The sequence below is a fragment of the Centroberyx affinis genome, unplaced genomic scaffold, assembly GCF_046629955.1.
Source record: "Centroberyx affinis isolate AG114_WGS23_722 - 3 ecotype Tasmania unplaced genomic scaffold, CSIRO-AGI_Caff_v1 ptg005379l_1, whole genome shotgun sequence".
Taxonomy (NCBI): domain Eukaryota; kingdom Metazoa; phylum Chordata; class Actinopteri; order Beryciformes; family Berycidae; genus Centroberyx; species Centroberyx affinis.
In genome coordinates, this window is record NW_027282687.1 from 225,118 (window position 1) to 245,960 (window position 20,843).

The 20,843-nt window shown below is 43.4% G+C and overlaps 1 protein-coding gene across 2 annotated transcripts; it reads left to right on the forward strand.

The window, feature by feature from the left end:
* The first annotated feature begins 1,306 nt into the window (after window positions 1–1,306).
* On the forward strand, window positions 1,307–15,695 carry taf4a (TAF4A RNA polymerase II, TATA box binding protein (TBP)-associated factor). Of its 2 annotated transcripts, XM_071546668.1 has the most exons (16): window positions 1,307–2,313; window positions 2,840–2,973; window positions 3,190–3,309; window positions 5,087–5,176; window positions 5,420–5,542; window positions 5,763–5,852; window positions 6,632–6,844; window positions 7,639–7,783; window positions 7,908–8,013; window positions 8,374–8,543; window positions 8,651–8,781; window positions 9,095–9,220; window positions 10,818–10,874; window positions 10,963–11,085; window positions 11,684–11,692; window positions 14,302–15,695. In XM_071546668.1, exons 1-16 carry the CDS (start codon window positions 1,533–1,535, stop codon window positions 14,455–14,457), a joined length of 2,574 nt encoding a protein of 857 aa, XP_071402769.1. In that variant the 5' UTR covers window positions 1,307–1,532; the 3' UTR covers window positions 14,458–15,695. The 2 variants fall into 2 exon arrangements, with proteins under 2 accessions (XP_071402769.1, XP_071402768.1); XM_071546667.1 differs by lacking the exon at window positions 11,684–11,692.
* Window positions 15,696–20,843: the final 5,148 nt, after the last annotated feature.

The window sequence follows — 20,843 nt, forward strand, 5'->3', positions numbered from 1 at the left end:
TGTTCCTTTTGGACAAAATCTTAACAAATGGGAGTCCGTGGTCTAATAATCTGGGGGTCCATGTCATCAAAACATCTGAAACTTTTGTTGCTAGACATGCAGTGGAGGGTAAACCCACCTCAACTCCGTTTACCCACCTTTAGGAGTAAACTACATAAATGTTTATGATACGAATGTTATGAACATATGCTTTTAAGGGAATAAAAAAACAAATTTATGTTTTTTTCCCTGGAAATATAATTGTTTTTTGTTTCTATGGTGTTAGTGTTCATAATGAAAACTGACTGAAGAGCAGTTTACCCACCTTTTATATTTATTACATAAGTGCTTTTGCCATTCTACACTGCAAACAAAAAGTGATAAACAAAGTAGACCAAATAGCTGTTATGTTGAAATAAAGCCTTGAAGCGGTACTTGACCAATTGTACATAAGATTTTGTATTGACACACGTGTGCGCGCAAACACATACAGACACACACAAACGCGCGCGCGCTAAGGTAGTATTAGCCTTTTTCTTGTTGACATGGAGTTGTTCAACTTTTGAGAGAAAATTTCATAAATGTAACAATTTGTTGATTTTTGCACATTTTACACGTGCATGTGTGTTTATCCACACTAAGCCCCATGTGTCGTTGACAGCATGATACAATATTATCTCTCAAAACGGTGGGTGTGGCGCCCTCAAACGCCTCTTTACAGCAGCAACTCCACTTGCTGGGCAAAACACTGCAGCCATCTTGCACAAGACATCGAGGGTGATAAAACTCTGAAATTTGCTTTATTAGTTTGTTGCAAACCACATTCTTACATAACTAAATGTCATGTGACGCTATTCCGCAATAGAAGAGCTATCATGAGAGCGTAAACTCGCCGGTGACAATGTAAAATTTGATGAAAAGCATTTCCCTCTGACATCTCAAGCCCGATGTCGTTCGGTCTCCTACATCCCCTGGAATGACAGCTGAAGCCATTGGTACCGCCCTTTAGAATCTGGAAACAGCCAATCACAGCTCGTCGGAATCCCTGCACGATGACGTTTCGTTCGTTGTGCGCAGGCGCACGTCAATTGGTAAGTACCTCACTTCTCACAAGCTCGCAGGAGTGTGAAGATGGCGGTAAGCTCCGGTCCGCTGGACGAGCTTTTCTTGAACACAGAGGTGAATAAAGCGGTAGTTTGTCATCCTGTCCGGTCTCTAGAGTCACAAGTGTCGTTCCCGTGTCTCAGCAACCCCTGGGTTAGGCACGAGGCAGCCGGTAATCATATGGCTAGTTCCGGGACAAGGGGGTAGCGCGAGCTAATGTCCAGCTGGGACTTGGTCAAGACGGTTGCCAAAGCAGGTACGCTGTAACTACTAATGTTGTTTTGCTCTTTGTCTCTCCAAGTATACACGAAAAGCAAGCACCGGAGCTGACAGAGAACACCAGTAGATGTGTCAGAGTTTTGCCCCATCACATCCAAGCTTGTTTCCGCTCCTAAACAAGTTGAAGTGCAGGGGGGCTCTCATCATAACGAGATCCCCATGGTTCAGCTATGGACGCATCGTCGGCCAGCTCGGACTCAACTACTGGACACGGCCGAGGCAAAACACTTGTTGTCAATGCCGGTGTAACTCTCCCTAATCACCAAGCGAAAGTAGGCTCATTCTCAGTTCAGACTTTGAATGGAAGCCAAACTATGAACTCTCACAATTCAGGAAGCGCTGCCCCTCTCATGGGGACGACAGTGACAAGTGGCACTAGTAACAGCAGCAATACTGCGATATCTGTCACAGCTGTCAACAGTGGACCAGTGTTGTCAAAAGGGCTGGCCAATGCGATTATGCCCCCCTCCTCCAACAGTGTAATTCAGACGCCTTTCATTAACCCACAGAGTGTTGTCGCTTCAACTCAGCCTGTGAGCCAGGCAGCAGGACCCACGGTGACTCTCGTCAGGCCGTCTATGCAAAACGTGGGGTCGGGTGTAACTTTGAATGGGAACAATAATACGGGACCGGCTTTAGTTGCCAGTACAGCAGGTCAGCCAGGTATTGGCATACAAACTCCGCTTGTGAACAATAGTCAGCCGTCCAACCCAGTGTTTGTCAGCGCAGGGTCGCACATAATCAAGGCAGAGGCACCCAAAACAATCATACAGGCAGCACCACAACAGGCTCTCACCCCGGGCGGTGTCAGCGCTCCGAGGACTTCGACTCCGGCGACGGTAGCTGCCGGTCCGGGCGGGATCCGACCCCTGGCGCCACAGATGCTGGCCCCGAGGCTCCCCTCGGCCCCTCCGGGACAGCCCAATATACATAACATCCAGCTCCCCCAAGGTAAGTGAACTGATAACCTTTTACTTCATCATTTCATGTTCAGAGAGATTTAATATCGCATTTGATAGAGACCGAATTGGTGATTTTCATTGCAATCTATCTTTAGCCCCATCATCACCCCATCTCAGCACCCATCTATTGTAGTCATAACAATCAAAGAGCTGTTCTCCTGCTAAGCTGCTGTTTTTGCTTCATTCCCTTGAAGTAGCCTCACATTCAGCACCACATAATGGAAAAGTCATTGTTCTGTGTAAGAAAAGTATGGCGTACAGTACATTATTATGGTAAACTCTTGTTAAACTCAGTGACAGAATAGGCTGCATCATTATCCAAAAGCTCCTGTTGTTATGCACATTGCTTGACAGTGGTTGGTTCAGGACCTTGCATAGTGTTTCAGCTCTGCATTATTTCATTTTTTTTTAGAAGGACATCATTTTTGACACCAGCTCCAGTCAGCAATTTCTGTTGATAGTCTAATTATATTCCTATGCCCAAGTTTTATCATGAATCTTTTGAATTGCTTCAGGAATGGTGCTAGTACGCAGTGAGAATGGGCAGCTGCTGATGATTCCCCAGCAGGCTCTGGCCCAGATGCAGGCCCAGGCGCAGGGAGCCATGGCCCCTCGGCCTGCCACACCAACAAACATATCCTCTGGCCAGGTAAGATCAGTAGCCTAGCTAGCGTGGCCCTTTGGTCCAGAACCATCAGTCCTCAGTTCAGGCTCACCAGCATTCATCTTGCCTTATTCCCTACAGCAAAATATTAGATGAGATATAGCTCTTTATTTCTGAATGTAGTTATAATCAGTAAATGTGTTCTCTAGTCTACTAAATCTGGGTGTTGCACATCATACCATGCCTTGTTCCCCCTCTAAGGCCCCTGGGAACCCTATCATCAGCAGACAAGTGGCCCCCAGCACCATCATCAGACAGGGCTCCCCAGCCCCGACGTCAGTCTCTGCCACCACCACTCTTCACAGGCCTCCTGTTCTACAGGTGACCCCACTGTTTGTGTCATAATTTCTGATAATATTCATTTTGCCTTATTGTCCTTTGTTTTCGGACTCACCCTCTCTCTCATTCACTCATTATTATGTCCAGTAGTTTTAGTGAACATCAGGGTTAGGTAGGACCCACAGCATTTGACCACCAGTCATTTGATAGGTATTATATGCACTGGGAGCTCAACTAAACCCCTTTCACACTGGATTAGTAACAAGGGAAATACGCTGGTCGACGTCAGTGTGAAAGGTTCCACCCTAAGTAGGTCAAATCCTGCTAAACGACCCTGGTCAGTATCAGGTGAGAGCTGGGTCAAACTCTGCTGCGCTTGGTGTGAAAGCTCAGTGCTTAACCGATGTCACTCCATGTCTGGAGCACCATGTCGCCAGCCATGTTGACCACAGAATGTAAACACACCTGCTTTGATGACATTGTAAAGTGACAGCCAATCAGACATTCCTGTGTATGAGGCTTGGTGTGAAGTACCTCCTACACTTGGTGGATCTTGGTCAGAATACCATAATACTACCAGGTCAAGTGTTAAAGGGGCACTAGAAGGATCCCATAAGGGCATGTTCCCTGTATGAACAGGGTTTTAAGGAATTATCCATGCGTATAAAGATATAATGTAGAAATGCCAGTAGCTAGAAGGCTCAGGAGTTGCTGGACTCCTGCATGGCTAGACTCAATTTTTGCAGTACAGGATGTCTCATCTTATAAGGGGTTAATGGATGGGGAGGAAAGACAGTGAGCCTAAATGTGCAATTCCATGGATTGCTATGCTATTTAATGCACAAGCAACCCATTTCTCCTTCCTATGTAGTTTTCTATTTGACAACAGCGTGTAGGCCGTCAGTGGAAAAAAAAATCCTTTCCATTTCATTTAATACAACACATTGGTGTCAGACTGTCAAGCTTTTTTTATTCGTTTCAATTTCTGCTTGTCAGTCAGTTTTTAAATTTTCAAACATTTAGACAGCATTAATTACACTGCACTACATGCATCTGTTTCTGTGAGGGCTAGATGGACATTTTCAAGAGGAGATGCCAAGTCTACATATGCAGTTCGATGACTTCACCTCACACACTCATGCAAAATATGAGACCACGATCAAATCTTTACGTAAATAGAATAATTTCTACTATATCTTGAAAGCTTGTTGTAATTATTGTTACTAGTTACACATTGCTAACCAGGTTAAAGTTGACTTGTCAGGTAAGTTTATTTAAGATCCACAATGACACAAGTAGTTTATGTGAGTGCAGATGAGAACAGAGGCGCAGGATTCACAATATAAAAGTTAGTCCTATTTTCACTGTGTTCCTTACTAGTTGTGTCAGTGTGGTTCAAATAACATAACAGCCTTGCAGTTTCACACGTTCAAGCATCTTGCACAAACAGAATTTGTCTGAATTGTCACACATCTAGACACATTGCATATATATATATTATTGTTTTGTCAGCCTGTGTACCTATATGGGTTTTTGGGTGGGTCAGGCAACAGTGGTGATGCCGACAAGAGCAGGTGGAGATCAGACAGGAGTGGGCGGGAAATCTGGCTCATGCAGACCTCTTCCTCTAGCAACCAGTTCATGCCACTAATTGAAATGGGCTATTTTTAAAAAGTAATATCCTCTGTATTGTGTCCTGTATTTAAACAAGTTGGAAACATCTCTAAAATACTTACTTGTGCTGTCATTTGAAGAACAGGCCATGAAGCATTTAGATAATATAAATGGCAAATTAAGATGATTATCTCTCTCTTTCCAGAGCTCAGTGGGGGCCGCAGTGCAAGGCATGACCCCCAGGACAGTCAGCCAATCAGCTGGGACCACGGTTACCTCAGTAACAGTGAGCAATGTGAGTTAACCCCCATGGATCAGATAGGGCTGGGCATCTTCAGGAAGCTAGTAGCATTTATAACACTCTCACTAGATGGATAGATAGATAGATAGATAGAGACTTCGAGATAGAAGACAAAAGCACACCGGACAATACAAGAGGGCCAAGGGGGCTTTGATGTATAGCATGTCTACATAAGCTTATCTACCTGCAAGACTTGACTTTATCGCACAATCTGAATTTGTTCTGTACTTCTGGTAGGAGACCATGGAGAATGTGAAGAAATGCAGGAACTTTCTATCTACATTGATCAAGCTAGCGTCTACCGGGAAGCAGTCTTCGGAGACAGCGGCCAGTGTGAGAGAGCTGGTCAAGGACCTGCTGGTGAGTGAGCCGTCCATACAGCAGGCACAGTCTTCCTGACGCTGACTTGTCAATTGCCTCATTACTGATGAATGAAAGCTATAAAGCTATGAAAGAAAATTGATTTAGAAAGAAAAATCCTCCACATCTGTCAAAGGTGGACAACATCAACTATTAATCATTTCTACCAGCAAATATAATAGCTCTCACTCGCAGCTCTTTATGCTTTTGATTGTACTAGGAAGGCAAACTGGAAGCCGAGGACTTCACCAGCAGATTGTACAAAGAGCTCAACTCCTCACCACAACCTTACCTTGTGCCTTTCCTCAAGGTAAGGAAGCACATTTTCTACAGTGTTTTTCACTGGTATAACTTTATAGCAGTAGAGTCCAGTAGAATGTGTGGTTTTATATGTATATTTTCATGGACCTCAGGAAACACCACCTCAATACCTCCAGTGTTGGTAAAAGTTGGCCTCATTTTTCAGATTTGCATCTCTCCCTTTTATTTTTTACCTTTAGATAGAATAAATATTTTAGATGCCCTGCATTTTACGTAATTATATTAACTTTTGGAAATAGCATCAGAGCCGAGACCAAACTAGCTTGTTGTTATCAGTAGCTCCAACTAATTTGTGGGACAAATTGTGGAATGATAACACTAGCTTATTCCACACAGACTATTTTCAGGAGGATACTCTTTCACAGCTGAATGGTTTGAAGTAACCATGCAGGACATCAGCGATTGGTGCCGCGTAAAGCGGGAATTCATATCTAAACAAACCCAACTTCTCAGGTGAAAGTGAGCGTAGGCATTGATTTGAAAAAGCAGAACATTTGTCAGTCAGGAACTACTTTTCATTCACAAATAAAATATATATTGTAAGCTTTTATACTACTATTTTATGCGTACATCTTCAACCCATAAATCTCCTCCATTTCTAAAAGTTTGGATTTGATATTGTAAATGATGAGCGATATCATGAGTGGGATTGAATGGTGTCTACAAGGTAGGGAACACTCATTTTAGCTGATTGTGTGACTTTCACCAACACCGGAAGAATCCTTTAAAATGACATTTGTAATGTTTGTCCACCTGTCTGTCCTTCAGAGAAGCCTCCCAGCCCTGAGGCAGCTCACTCCAGACTCAGCAGCCTTCATCCAGCAGAGTCAGCTCCCCCAGCTGGCCTCTGGTCCAGCCTCCACCGCCTCACCCACCCCCACCACGGTGGTCCTGGGCAGCCCAGGCCCTCGCCTCGCTGCCCCACTCACCAGGCCCCAGCTTCAGCCAGGCGTCAGCAAACCAGGACCAAGTCCCTCACTGGTAAACTGACCACTAAATTGCAACTTGGATCATTGTGAGAGATCTTGGTCACAACTTTGAGTTGAATTAAATGTGATGCTCAAACCATCAATGCTCAAACCACAGGGTTCCCTTGGGCCCTTAAAAAGTCATAAAAAGTATTAAAATATCTTAAATCCAGTTATTAGTGGTCTTATTTTTTCACCCTGTTATGGCAGTGTTTCCCCTATACTATGTATTCTACCATGGCTGACCGCCACAGTAAAATTATGACCCGCCGCACCAAAAATATTTTAAAAATATTTTTATTTTTTGCCAAACCTGGTCTCTAGGTAGGCTAGATTGTGCAGTCAAGACCGTGAGGCAAGTGGCTGGCAGCGTGTGCTGCACCACACAGGCGCACCTCCCCCACCCCCCTTCACGGTGTGGGTCCGCATCTCACAACACCCAAGTTTTAAAAAAAATATATAGGGGAAACACTGATCCAGAACAATGTTTATAGTACAAAATGCATCATATCTGCTTTGCTTAAAGCAATTGGACTTCATGTCCCTTAACAATTAATTTCAAGTTGTCCTTTTTCTTATAGCGTCCTTTTATTTTATTTTGGTTTTTAAATTGGTCTTAAATTCAATCCCAGTAGGCATTAAAAAGGTCTTAAAAAGTCTTAAGCTTGGCTTCCTGCAACCTGCAGTAACCCTGAAACCATTTCCACACCCCGAATTTACACAGTAAAAAAACAGCAATACCTGACACTGTGGTGCCGTTCTCAGTGATAACAACATAATCTTCCCTTTGAAACTTTACCCTTTCAGGTTCGTCAGCCTCAGCAGCAGGGAGCAATGTTGAGACCTCAGGTTACCTTGGCGACAACCCCTATGGTGACCATCAGGAATCAGGCTCCTGGCCGCATCATGATGGGACAGCCACAGGTCCAACAGCTTAAACAGCTGCAAGCAGGTGAGGGTGTGAATCTACTAACCCCTGTGTGTGTGTGTGTGTGTGTGTGTGTGTGGTTGGTGACCAATAGTATTTAATGTGATGGGGTGTAGTTCATCAACCTGTCTCTTTCTCTCTCTCCCAGTTCCTGTGGTGAGGCCGGGGATGCCGCCTGCTTCTAAACAAGTCCCCGCTGCAGCCTTGTCTCTTGCTCAAAAGAACAAGCTGAAAGAGGCGGGTGGCACTTTCAAGTAAGAGCAGCAATAACAATTAAAGATAGAATTCAGAATCCATTTGACTATCTAAATGTTGTTTATAATCAGATCATCGTTGTTTAAATAAGGTAAACATGCCATCTTCGAATGATGCTGTTATGAATGATGCTGTCCCCCTCTGGGATAATCAGTGACATATGTCCCCTTGTTTTGACCTGTAGCGCCCCCCTTGGGACAATCAGTGTAATTTTGAAAATACCAGAATAGAGTGGTGAGATCCATAATTTCAATTCAATTCAATTTCAAGTTTCAAGTTTAGGGATTCAGCCTTTATGGATTCACCGTCATCAATCTAGTTGTTTTTTGGGAGTTGGCTGACTGTGTCTCTGTGTCCAGGGATGATGACGACATCAACGACGTGGCCTCCATGGCCGGAGTCAACCTGTCGGAGGAAAGCGCCCGTATCCTGGCAACCAATTCGGAGCTGGTGGGAGCGGTGACGCGTTCCTGTAAGGATGAGGCTTTCCTCTCCTTCTCCATGCTGCAGAGGAGAATGCTGGAGATAGGTGAGGAACACACTGTTACACTAATATCCATCCATTCATATATCCATCCATCCATTCATCCCTCTCCCAAAGCCCTACAGTGTCTCTCTACACGTCTCTCCTTCCAGGCAGGAGGTTCGGGGTGACAGAGCTGGGTGCGGAGGTGGTAACCTACGTCTCCCACGCCACTCAGCAGCGGCTCCAGAGCCTGCTGGAAAAGGTTTCCCAAGTGGCCCAGCAGAAGAACTTCAATTTCAAGGTTTGTTTACAGCCTCACTATGGACAGACCCACACTACAAGAATTTTATTTTACACCTGATATAGATTTAGCATTAACTAGGCTGTAGCAGACAAATATCAACATCAGGATTTTCAGAAATTTATAGAGACTGTGACTCTAAAAGTTATTGTGTGTTTAGAAGCATTGTGTTCAGCAGCCAAATCTGGACAAAAACTTGAAGTGTTTTGAGTCTGTATACCTGCAATAATCCATCATGTGCTGTAGCTACCATGTTCTTGATTCCCCTCTGTCTTTGCTGGAATAGCATTGTAACACCGCCCTCTGTTGGCAGGAGGAAGGCCGTCATGAGCAGAGCAGTGACGTGCGTACCCAGCTTAAGTTCTTTGAGCAGCTGGACCAGTTGGAGAAACAGAGGAAGGAGGAGCAGGAGAGAGAGATCCTCCTGAAGGCAGCTAAGGTACAGCATTACCATAAGCTTCATCTCTCCTGACAGACATCCTCATTTAAATACGTTGCTCCGTGGAAATATGGGGAGTCCATATGTAGAGGAAAAAAGAAGAAAAAATACAAGACACTCTCCTCTGTATAAAAACTTTATACATACAGTATATTATTTAATATATTAAAATATAATATATCATTAGAGGAAAAGAGGAAAAGAGAAGAAAAAATCCAAGGCACTGTTTTTATACAGAAGTGAGTGCCTTGGATTTTTTCTTCTTTTTTCCTTGCCTAATACTATATTTGACTTTCAATATTAAACATCTTATATTAAAAAAAAAATGGGAGATGGAGCTGGTGGCTCAGTGTGTAAAGGCCCATAACATATGCAACTGACCTTGTGGATGCAAATCTGACTCATAACCTTGTCTCATGTCAATTCTTTAACCCGTCTTTCTCAGAATGTCACACACCACTGCATACTGTCTAATAAAGCGGACTTGCTTCAGAGTAGAGAAGAAATAAGAATAAAATGCTCACCTCAGGCATATGATAGACATTTTGCTTTAGTGTTTGCTTAATAGCTTCTCCAACTTGTTTGCATCCAGCCAGGACAAGATCAGTGTTATGTAGGGAAATTAAGAAATTGAGATTTCCCATAAAACTTCCATCAAACACCTGGTCTCAATAACAACATAGTGCAGTAGTCTTATAATTGCCAGGGAGGTCTTAACGTTTTGACAGATAAATGCCTTTCTGTAATAAATGTCTGGTTAAAAGATTCTTTGTTTTTTGAAACAACAGCTTGCGCAACCATCGAAACATGCATCGCATTGCCTTGATATTATTATTGCATCCTGCAGGCAAAAGCGCTGGATATCTTTCAAGTTTAAATAAATATTTTACCATAAATTTGTGTTCATACAGTACCATCTGTTATTCAGTTTTAATGTCTAGATCAAGTAAAGCCCTGTTTACAATAATAGCCGGTGTCTCATAAATGCTGTTTTGCCTGGGCAATAGTTGATGTTTTGGTATTCTACAGCTTGTGTTCTCCAGAGCCACGTTCATATTCTATAAAGTTTGACAAAGGTGTCCTGAGATTGATTTTGACTTGCCCCCAATTTGATGTATTGATGTTGGAAGTTACCAAACAACTTCTAACAAATCTAGTGTGTGATATGTCAAATGATACTTGAGAAGAATTAGTAACACCAATTGAAATTCCAAGAACAAACTGACATAAAGAATAAAATAATGGATTGATTTATAACCATTTTGTAATAACAAATCATATTGGCACAGAAATATTGCAAGATAACTATGCAACCTGCAAACAGCTTTCCAGCAAGCATTGGTCAAAAAGTTGTCAATTTCAAAATGTACTGTAAACCTGATGATGTGACTGAAATCACTGGAATGTCAATTGGTATGGGACTAGAATTGTCAGAGGACCCCAGTCTTTGCCAAAACCTGTATTTGTTGTGGAACTTTTACTTTACAAATTCTGAAAGGTTTGAACCAATTATTTCAAATGCCTCACTAAACTGGGCTCTAGTCTTGCTTCTGTCCTCAACATCAATAACTAACTCGTCTTTCTCTTGGCCTTGCAGTCTCGAGCTCGGCAAGAGGACCCAGAGCAGCTGCGTCTGAAACAGAAGGCCAAAGAGGTAGGATCAAAGTGGATGGACCATCAGTGTCTGTTTCAGTGTGTTTGTGTATTTGATTGTCATGTTGGTATGTGTGTGTGTTGTCCAGATGCAGCAGCAGGAACTGGCTCAGATGAGACAGAGGGAGGCCAACCTGACGGCTCTGGCAGCCATCGGCCCCAGGAAGAAGAGGAAGATTCTGGATTCTCCATCTTCTGCTGCTGCAGCCGAGGTAACAGAAGCTACAGCACCTCACCTGCAAAAAGTAACAAGGAGATGTCTACACCCAAGATTCTTAGCGTGCCATGCAGAAGTAAATAATCCATGGGACCAGTTTTACTAGCGTTGAAGTGGTAGCTTAACTGAAAGCAGTGGCACAACTGTGGTCAAGATTTAACAATCTTTTATTCAAATTGTAGAAAAACAAGATGTCAGGCACTTATGAGAATTGGAGGGGTGGGTGCGAATAACTGGCACAAAAGCACAGACCTATGCCACAGAGAGGAGGCAGCAGCAAGACAATATAGCCTACTGATGGGGATCATTTTGACAACAAAATAGGATATTGATGAATATTATAACAAAAAGAGACGTTATTCACCAGTTTCCTCACTTTTGTTGCCAGTTACTTTTCCGTCTCACCAAACTGGTTCCTTCCCCTGACCGCCACAGTTAGCAGGGGGTCTACAGTGGGCTCAGACAGGCATTAAACTGCTAGGAGTTTCCATCGGCTTGGAGGGTTGGGTCATCAGGAATTGCCAGGGCATGTCACAGGCTATTGAGGCTAGGCTGGCTAAGTGGAAGTGGCTGCTTCCTCAACTGTCATATAGGGGGAGGGTGTTGATTATTAACAACCTGGCAGCATCCTCCCTGTGGCATTGATTGGTAGTTCTCAGTCCTCTTCTTAGCTGAGATCTAGAGGAAGCTGGTAGACTTTTTTTTCAGGAGCCCTCAGCATCACTGGCTGAGGGCTCCCTGTGAGGGGTGCTACAGGTAGAGGGAACTCCTGGTTTCCCTGCAGAGGAGGACTTGCAGGAAGGGAGGGGGGGGTTGCTGTCTTTTACCACTCCAAGTCTGGGACAGTTTGCACAGGCAGGTAGTAAAGCCCTATATGCAGTCTGTGTGAAGGTCAGGAACATCAGGGCCTTGCAGAATGTCAGGGAGCACCAGTGGCAGGAGGGTGCTGGGTGACCAGAGCACTGCAGGGTGCAGATGGAGGGTGCTGTACAAGCTGCCACTCCCTGGAAGGTCAGATGTACGAGATACAATTCGTTCCCTCGATTTCGTTAAACTGTGTATTTTAGGAAAAAAATGCAACTTAAAAGGTACCTTTTAGGTATTGCAGATAGGCCTAGTAAGGATTTGGTATGCTAATATCCATTGTCTGTTTACACTGAATAGGCATATCCCCCAAATATTGCAACATATTTAGCCACTTAACCTTCAGGCCATGTAAACACAATCAGGTGGCTGCAACACCCAGGACAGCGCCACATTTAAACATAATCACCAATATGTGCACTGACTCTTTATAAGCTCATGAAGAGCACATCTATTATGTATCGAGAGCACGATATCACTATTTCGAGGGCACGTTTTGGCAATTTGTGCGAAAAGAGAAAACAAGAGCTTGAATTGCATATCGTGCGCACGTTACAGTAAATCGTGGCCACGACATAAATCATTTTTCTCCAGATGGCCACTCCCAGGCTCCGTACAGATGACGTGCAGTGGAGGGTCCTGGTGACCAACAGCTTTTTAGCATTAACGGATGAAGGGATCAGGAATGAATGTCCTTTTTGCTTCACACCAGAAACTGTTAGACATTGTGATTGTCATCATATTGCAAATTTTCTGTCTGTGCCAACCACGACTTGGTTATTTGGGGGAGAAGTTCAGCAGTGTTTGCAGTGCATTGCAGCAGATTGCAGTGTTTATTTTGGGGCCTTTATATTCTGTCTGTAAAAACAAAAATTGTAAGTATCCTGCTGAATTTCCTGTGTGGTCAGGCGAAGTTGGCCATCTGGTTAACCTGTAGATTAAGGTTAGGGGCAGGGTTTCCGGTGCCGGTCCACGTGTCCTGGAAGATTTCAATGTCCCGGACAAATGGGAGAAATTCCGGTCAAATATTATCTGTGTTTATTGAGCTTAAAAACAATTGATAGGCAGGCTATATAAAGAATGACATCATCAAGGCATGTAGGTTTATAATATTTTTTATTGAAAAGTAGGCTACTTTTGCTTATACATTATATTCCAAATAAAATAAGTCCCGTCAATAGACTCACATGCATAACGCTATCTCTCTCAAAAACACACACACGTTACCATGCAAAATAGAAAAATAGGATCCTCTACTATGAAAATTTGCACTTTACTTTCCAGACATGTAATTTGTTGCCAAATAGCCATATGCTTTCACCATTACGCAATGTCAAATGCCAAAAACTACGTGTCCCTCTCACCATTACGCAGTGCCAAATGCGCAACGTGCATGTCTCGTTAACCATCCTCACACATTGCTAAATACGCAACCTACAACCAAGAAAAATAACACAGTAAAGATGTAAAAATCACAGCCCAGCAGAAAATCATGAAAATAAACTGCAAGGGCATCTTATCTTCACCCGACACACAACGTAGTGTGTGTCGGGTGAGTGCAATATTTATTATTACTTTACTGAAAGAGACTTAAAGCTACTCAAAGCTACTCGTTGGAGCAGGTTGGGAGATAGACTGGGAGTAGAACTCAACCTGTTGCTGTAACTCAGTCTCAGTAAAACAAGGAGCACAATGTTCCAATAATTGTGCTTGGAGGGAATTATTTTCACCGGACATTATGACCGGAGAGATTTAAATATGTCGGACTTCAGCAGATTTTCCCGGTAAAGAACCGGTAATTACCGGATAACGGAAACCCAGGTTAGGGGTGCATCCTACAGACCCTGTGGCCATGTTCAGGGGGATGGTCTCTGCGTGCCTCAGGGTGGAGTATGCTTACTATTCTTTGAGGAATGAGGCTGTGACTTTCAGGAATGTCTGAGGGCTTTGGGGGGGCCATATGTGATGTGGGAGAAGAAGCGCTGATTGTCTTTAATATCTGATGGTCGGTATGTGTCTTTTTTGTGCTGGTAGAGCTGCTATATAATATCTTGCTGTTGGTTTGCAATTGCTGTTGTTATTGCTATGATTTTTGTTGTTTTGTGTGTGTGTGTGTGTGTGTGTGTGTGTCTGGGGGTGTGTGTGTGGGAGTTTTGGTGTGCTGGTATGTGTGCGTTGGCTGGGCAGGGGCTGTGCTGCTGTGTGTTTTTAACTGTCTTTTAATAAGATGTTTCATTAATGAACATTAAAAGTCAGCAGTCTCTCCCTCCCTCTCTCTTTCCCTCCCTCTCTCTCTCTCTCTCCTCATCCCCCCTCCTCTCTCTCTCTCTCTCTCTCTCTCTCTCAGGCCAGTTCCTCTCTGTCTGGTGGTGCTGGTTCATCCGGGTCCAGGCCCACGCGGCAGCGCATCACACGTGTCAACCTCAGGGACCTGCTCTTCTGTCTGGAGAACGAGAGATTTACCAGTCACTCCCACTTCCTCTACAAGGGCTTCCTCAAATAGGCTTGATGTCACAGAGGAGAGAAGGAGGAGAGGGAAGAGGGGTAAAATGAAGTGCGTGGAGAGACCAATCACTCCCACAGCAGATAGAGCGTAAGAGACTCTTACAAATGAAGAGGAGCGGGGCAGTGACTTGACACATTTCAAGGTTTTCCAGGTATAACTGATATGGTAGCCATTTGGGTGGCTCTTCATGGGAGGGCTCTCTAGTTCCAAAAGGCTTCCAAAGTGGACTTTGGTTGTGCAGTCCCTCTGCTTTTCTTCCCTGGCTCTCTACCTCCCTCCTCAAATAATGCCTAACTGTTTTCCTTCAGAGCAGTCATGGACTAACACCCCTTTTATTTACTTTGTAAAACTTCTTTTAGCATCCCCTTTTCAAGAAAGTGTAAAAAAAAATGATTATATGTTTTTATGAGGAAGGGTTTTGTATGAACAAATGACTTACTGTACAAGTATACACTGTAACACAATACAGTCAATTTTATTTTCTGATTCTGTTTGTATGTGAATTAGTTTTTAAAGAAATGAAAATCAACAGATTTGTTTTAATAGACCACCAACTAATTTTTTGGTTATTCAACGATGATTTATTTTTTATTTCTCAACTGAATTAGTTTGAACTCCAAACTGTGTAATCTACTGAGTTGCCTTCCTAACTACAAAAGAAGCCATATAGCCATCCCTGAGCAATTAACCTAGCTGTTGACTCATGAAGCAGTAGCTTGCTCTACATCTGTCTGTCATCTCCATTACTTTGCTTGATTTCAGAATTCAGCATATTTATTTACTAAACTCAAGTTTAAATTAATTTGTTTAGTTATTTATTTGATTTCATGTGTGACACCGCATCTGTTTCATGTAGCTGAAATTGAAACTTCAATGTTCATTTATTCACATAGGAATTTTTTTTAAATCAATTATTTGACATTTATTGATTTTTAGAACAGGTCTGAGATTTCTGTAAGCCTGTACTGCTATACCAAAAGTACATCTACCTGAAAATATTTTTCTAGCTGCCCACCAACATACATTTTTACTCTTTGATTGTTGACTGGCAATGTCCCTCAATCATTTCTTTATGTCATATTTTGGTGCGCTATTGGACAGCCTTTAGCATTTTGGTATCTACGACTTCAGAAACTGGAGTTTCTCTTTCTTCCTGTATATTTGTAAATGTTACACCTAAAGTTTTACACACGGTTTTGTATAGAATTGAAAGAATTTACCCATACAGTGAAAGTAAAAACACAAATTTTCTCTATTGAAAAGTTTGAATAAATAATGATTTTACAGGAATTGATTTTGTTGGGTGCATAGTTTTCATTGTGTGCAGAGCAATGTTTCTCATTATAATGCACTAGGGGGCAGCACCACTTCACCAAAACATCTGGATGTGTGCTGCATGTGGTCTCAGGGATACTGAGGCTTCGTACATTAAAGAGTTGTGCAGGTGAATTCCATCGGAGCCCACTCCAACCCAGTCTGTACATGGATAATGTAACTTAATCTACTAACATCTGTATAGCCACATGTAGTATACAGCGTGTTCCCCCAGCTCCACATACAGTACATAGCGTCTATTGAGCACAACTCCCCTGAGCAGAAGACACAACTCCCAACACAAATCATAACACACACACATACACAGTCTGCTACCAGTCTGTCCTGTTCTGTGCTGTGCTGTCTTGTTTTAGTCCGTCTCCATTATCATCCCAACACACGGAGCATTGGCAACAGCTGCCACATCAGATGCTTACATTCACAACAAGCATTGGGTGGAAATAATTAGGCCATTCTGCCACTGGGACAGTAGCCTGATGTTACAATGATTGGGAGCAGCTTTCCTGTGCATGCCGAACAAAGAGGAACAATAAGTGGATATTTGCAGCCATCGGAGGGGATCTGCCAAATTTCAACTTCCCACAATGGAAATACATCTGGGATCCACTAGGTGGCAATAGCTCTTCCCCTTAAATTTGATCACATTACAGGATTCTCAGGCAACTGAAATAGACTACCAATGGAAATTAGAGTCTTTATAGTAGATTACCTGGTTATAGTTGGCTGACTTTAGTTCATGTATTGCATTGTGTGCCCTGCTAAATCAATTAGTGAGACCTTGGTGCTCGATGTCTTTCACCCACTTGTACTATTTAGAGTCCCACCTGTCAGATACTCCTATTAGCATTTAGCAATGTTTTCCGTTTTACTTGACAGTCCAGGTTGCCAGTGAATCCACAGCGGTGTGCTGCTGTGAGAGAGCAGAGCCCGATCAGAGCTGGGCTTTCAATGATGAATACAGAAAACAAGCTGAGACTTGTACTGTCTTGACAGTTGTTCATGGCATCTCTGTCTGCTGGTAGTGGTGAATCAGGTAAGGCCTTGCCCCTTGTGCCTCAGCCCAATCCAATATTTTTCCTGGTAATCCCCCTTCCACTCCTCAACACCGCTGCTCTTTCGGAGTTAAGTCCACATAAGCTCCCACTTGAGTGCCAGAGGCAGAGCGACAACAGGGATGGTGCGGTTGCCTAGCGACATCTCAGTCATTGCACCTGAGGGTGTTGGGTAAACACCTTGAGCCTGCCAGAGGGAAGAAGAGGGAGAGCTAACAGCACTCTGTTTCCTTCCATGACAGTTATTAAAGGAGGTTGCTATTAATTTGTTAAATTCATTGTTGTCGTTTTCTTTTTTGCCCCTGGGTGAGATGATGAGATAGAGTGTGTGTGTGTGTGTGTGTGTGTGTGTGTGTGTAGGCACGCTCATGCCTGTGAATATTTGACTATGTGTATGTAGTTAGCTATGTGTGCCTTTGTCTGATTCCAAGATGGGATTTGACTGAGCTGATAGTATTTCACAGCAGGGAGTCCCACTTGCACTTTTGTGATAAGTCTCAAGTCAAGTCCAAATTTCTTTCCTTGTTTACGCTCTCAGAGGGGCTCAGTTTTAATGATGGTTAGAGGCTGATGAAAGCTGACTCAGTCCCCATTACTTACGTGAAATGGAAGGTTATGAAATTCTTTATTAAGGTAAGACCCCAATAGCTAGATGAATAAGAAGGTTATTATTTTTTTTATTGAGTCAAAGATTAGTTTGCAGACCGATGAATGCAAAATTTGATTCTTAATCCTGCCATATTCATGGTGTGAGACAAATGCAATACTAAAAGTCAGTTCATTAATTTTATCCTTTTCAACGCCTCCTTGGATAATGTTGATTAAGCTTTAAGCTTATGAATAAAACTCTCTCCTTGGAGGGACATGAGAATGTAATTTGAATGAACTCATGTAGCATACTTTGATTCACTCGCTGCACTTTATAATCCATTAGGACGCACAAATTCAGTAGCCTATAACCACTTTTATCCTCAAATGAAAGAGATTTCTTCTCAACCTCTCCCGAGGAATGAGGCGCTCAAATATAACACGGAGCACAGATTCATTAGTTTACACCTCCTCACACCTCCGTTTACTATGCGTTTCTGCCCTTGCTCCACCTGGGTTAATGCTGACTTTTCGGACTCCTTTGTCAAGGGGTCGGCCGGGGCGGCCTGCTTTGGCCTGGAGATGCTATAATAAGGCCAGTGTTTATGACCGGTGCTGGAAATGGGTTCATAAGCGTGGCTGAACCTGTGAAGTATTGACGCGGGGGTTAATAGCCTGTTGGCCTCTTTAATGGAGCTGATGCAGGCCAAGCCCAGGCAGCAGCAGGACACCACAGGCAGGTCAGCCCACAGGAGAGGCAGCACCAAGGAAAAGCCAATCTCCTTTTACAAAGTCATTTCCCATATGAGGTGGGACAGCCACAAATATGTGTTGAGTGTACACAAAGAAATGTGTGACATGCATTTGAACGCACGCGCACGCGCACGCGCACGCGCACGCGCACACGCACACGCACACGCACACGCGCACACACACACGCACACACACACACACACACACACACACACACACACACACACAAACTGTGCCTTTCAGCAAGGCAGTTACACTGAATCTGTGTCTCAGATTAATTACTGATACATCTAATATCTCTAGGGGGTGCAAAGTAATATACTAATATAATTATAATTAATATAATACTTCCATGGTGGAAAGCACGGAAGTGACGTCAGCAAGGGATGGTAAAACTGCTGGATTGTATGGACATTATGTTATTTTTTAGCAGTCTATGCTGTGTTGCTATTTTGAGTTTTTGTATCTTTCTACTAATCTAGTAATCTCCCTACTGTGTAATCCTACATTTATATTGTTTTATGTTTTGCTTGCCTTGGATGTTAAGTGTCTTTGAGTGTCCATAGCATACAACTTTTGGTTAATTAATTAGTTAAAACTAAAAGTTGTTACATTATTAGTTAATTATTATTATGTACACATTATTCATTAATCATTCTTTTTAAAGAATCACAGCGTTTTCTTAGATGTAGCTGTAAGCCCAAAAAGTCTGTGAAGCCAGAGTTGCAGAGTGATTGCTGTAACTGGAGAAATATGGTGAAGAAATTACATTGAAACATTAACGCTGGGAAAAAATGACAAACGTTTAAGATTGTGTTGGACTCGGCATAAATAGGTTTGATCAGTAAAACTCTCCTTTATTACTGGTTAATTAGGGGCCGGCCAGCAGCTCTGCTGCCGGTCCCTCTTGTATTTTTGCCAGTTTCTTCTACTTCTTCTTCCTCAGAGGAAAACTGCCTTTCCATGCATGAAAATGCACAAAACTTTGCACATAGGTTCTGTCCCATGCCAAACTTCCTCAACTGGCATTTGAATTATTTGAATTCTGTCTTCCTGTCAGCTATTGCTGTCAATGGATAGTCAAAAGTGCATCTCTAAACATCATTTTTTCAATCATGGAGCATTCAATCCTTGTAAAACTTAATTACTATTAATTATTAAATTAATTTCGCTACATCTGGCCGACACCGTCCATGACTGCTTGCAGTCCTAGTTTATTTTTACTATACAGTGTAAACGGTTAATAAATTATAAAAGGGCACATGTGGGTCAACGGGAATTAAAGCTAGACTGATGTGGGGGGGGATTGACCAAAATGTTACACAGTGTCAACTTGAGACGCGAGAGTCGAACGTTTCTCCACACAATACACAAACATCGATACTTTTTGTAGGTGTTTTAGGTCCAGACGACATTTCGGCTAATCTCTATAAACAGATATCTGCATATGAGATGTTGTCTCTCAACTCCAATTCGCGTCTCAAGTTGCTAATCGGTCTGTAAACAATGACCGGCGCACAGAAGAGGAAGTCTTGGCCCGGATGTCCGCTGGCAACACCGGAAACCCCGAAATATTGGCTGTTGCCCTCAAAGTCTAATCGTCGTCAGACCTATAGACGATGGGTTCCGAGATTGGAAAATGAGAGACATAGAGTTTGAAGCCCGAATGGTGCTCAACTCACCTGAAGCCAACAGTCCTTGTTTTCAGTAAGTCACATTTAAAAGATAAGATGAAACTTGAATGTTTCCAGTGGGGAAATTGGGGCTTTGCAGCAGCCAATAGTAATAAGATATGTTAAAGAAAATGTGTATTTCAACTCATTTTGAGTGCCTCTTATCGACAGAGACCCTCAGATCATCTGGCTGGCTGAGGAAGCCACCAGGAGCCTGATGGAGAAACAGCCCAGCTCCAGCCTCCTCGGCCCAGAGGAAGTGACGATTCTGGTTGTGCCCAAAGTGCTGCAGGGCTTCTGGATTCATCCGGCGAGCCTCTCGTGTGTCATGCCCTCAATGCAGCTCAGCGACCTGGCTGTCGGACTCACCAAGGCCGTTCAGGACAAGCTCTCCGCCTCTCTGACCTCCATGAACTGTCAAGCTGCCTTCTCCTGTTCCATCCGGGATGAGAAGGTCCTTTCTATCCAGGAGAAGGTGAGAGAGAAGTTCACTCCTGCCACAGAAACACACAGAGGTAAGAAGACCTGTGCACAAGTATGATAGAGTAGCAGCATAAGATACTGTGGATAAAAAAAACAACAACAATATAATTTTCCAAAATTAAAACGGTTTCTCTCCCTCTTCAGATGGAACTAGATGATTCCACTCAGCCAGCTGTAGTGGATGGAGCCATGAACTCCACCCCCCTTGATAGAGATTTGAGCCTAGAAAAGGACACAAGCCTCCCTACTGAAGGTCCTGTGGTTCCTCTGAGCCTCCCTGCTGAAGCTCCTCTGGTTCCTCTGACCCTCCCTGCTGAAGGTCCTGTGGTCCCTCAGAGCCTCCCTGCTGAAGCTCCTCTGGTTCCTCTGACCCTCCCTACTGAAGCTCCTGTGGTTCCTCTGAGGATCCCTAGTGAAGGTCCCGCGGTTCCTCTGAGCCTCCCAACTGAAGCTCCTGTGGTTCCTCTGAGGATCCCTAGTGAAGGTCCCGCGGTTCCTC

What these genes read in the sequence shown, in the direction of transcription:
- taf4a (XM_071546668.1), top strand. Translation starts at nt 1,533, where the DNA reads ATGGACGCATCGTCGGCCAGCTCGGACTCAACTACTGGACACGGCCGA. An exon ending in ACAGGCCTCCTGTTCTACAG is followed by an intron (nt 3,310 to 5,086) that starts GTGACCCCACTG and finishes CTCTCTTTCCAG; the next exon opens with AGCTCAGTGGGGGCCGCAGT. An exon ending in CAGGACCAAGTCCCTCACTG is followed by an intron (nt 6,845 to 7,638) that starts GTAAACTGACCA and finishes TTACCCTTTCAG; the next exon opens with GTTCGTCAGCCTCAGCAGCA.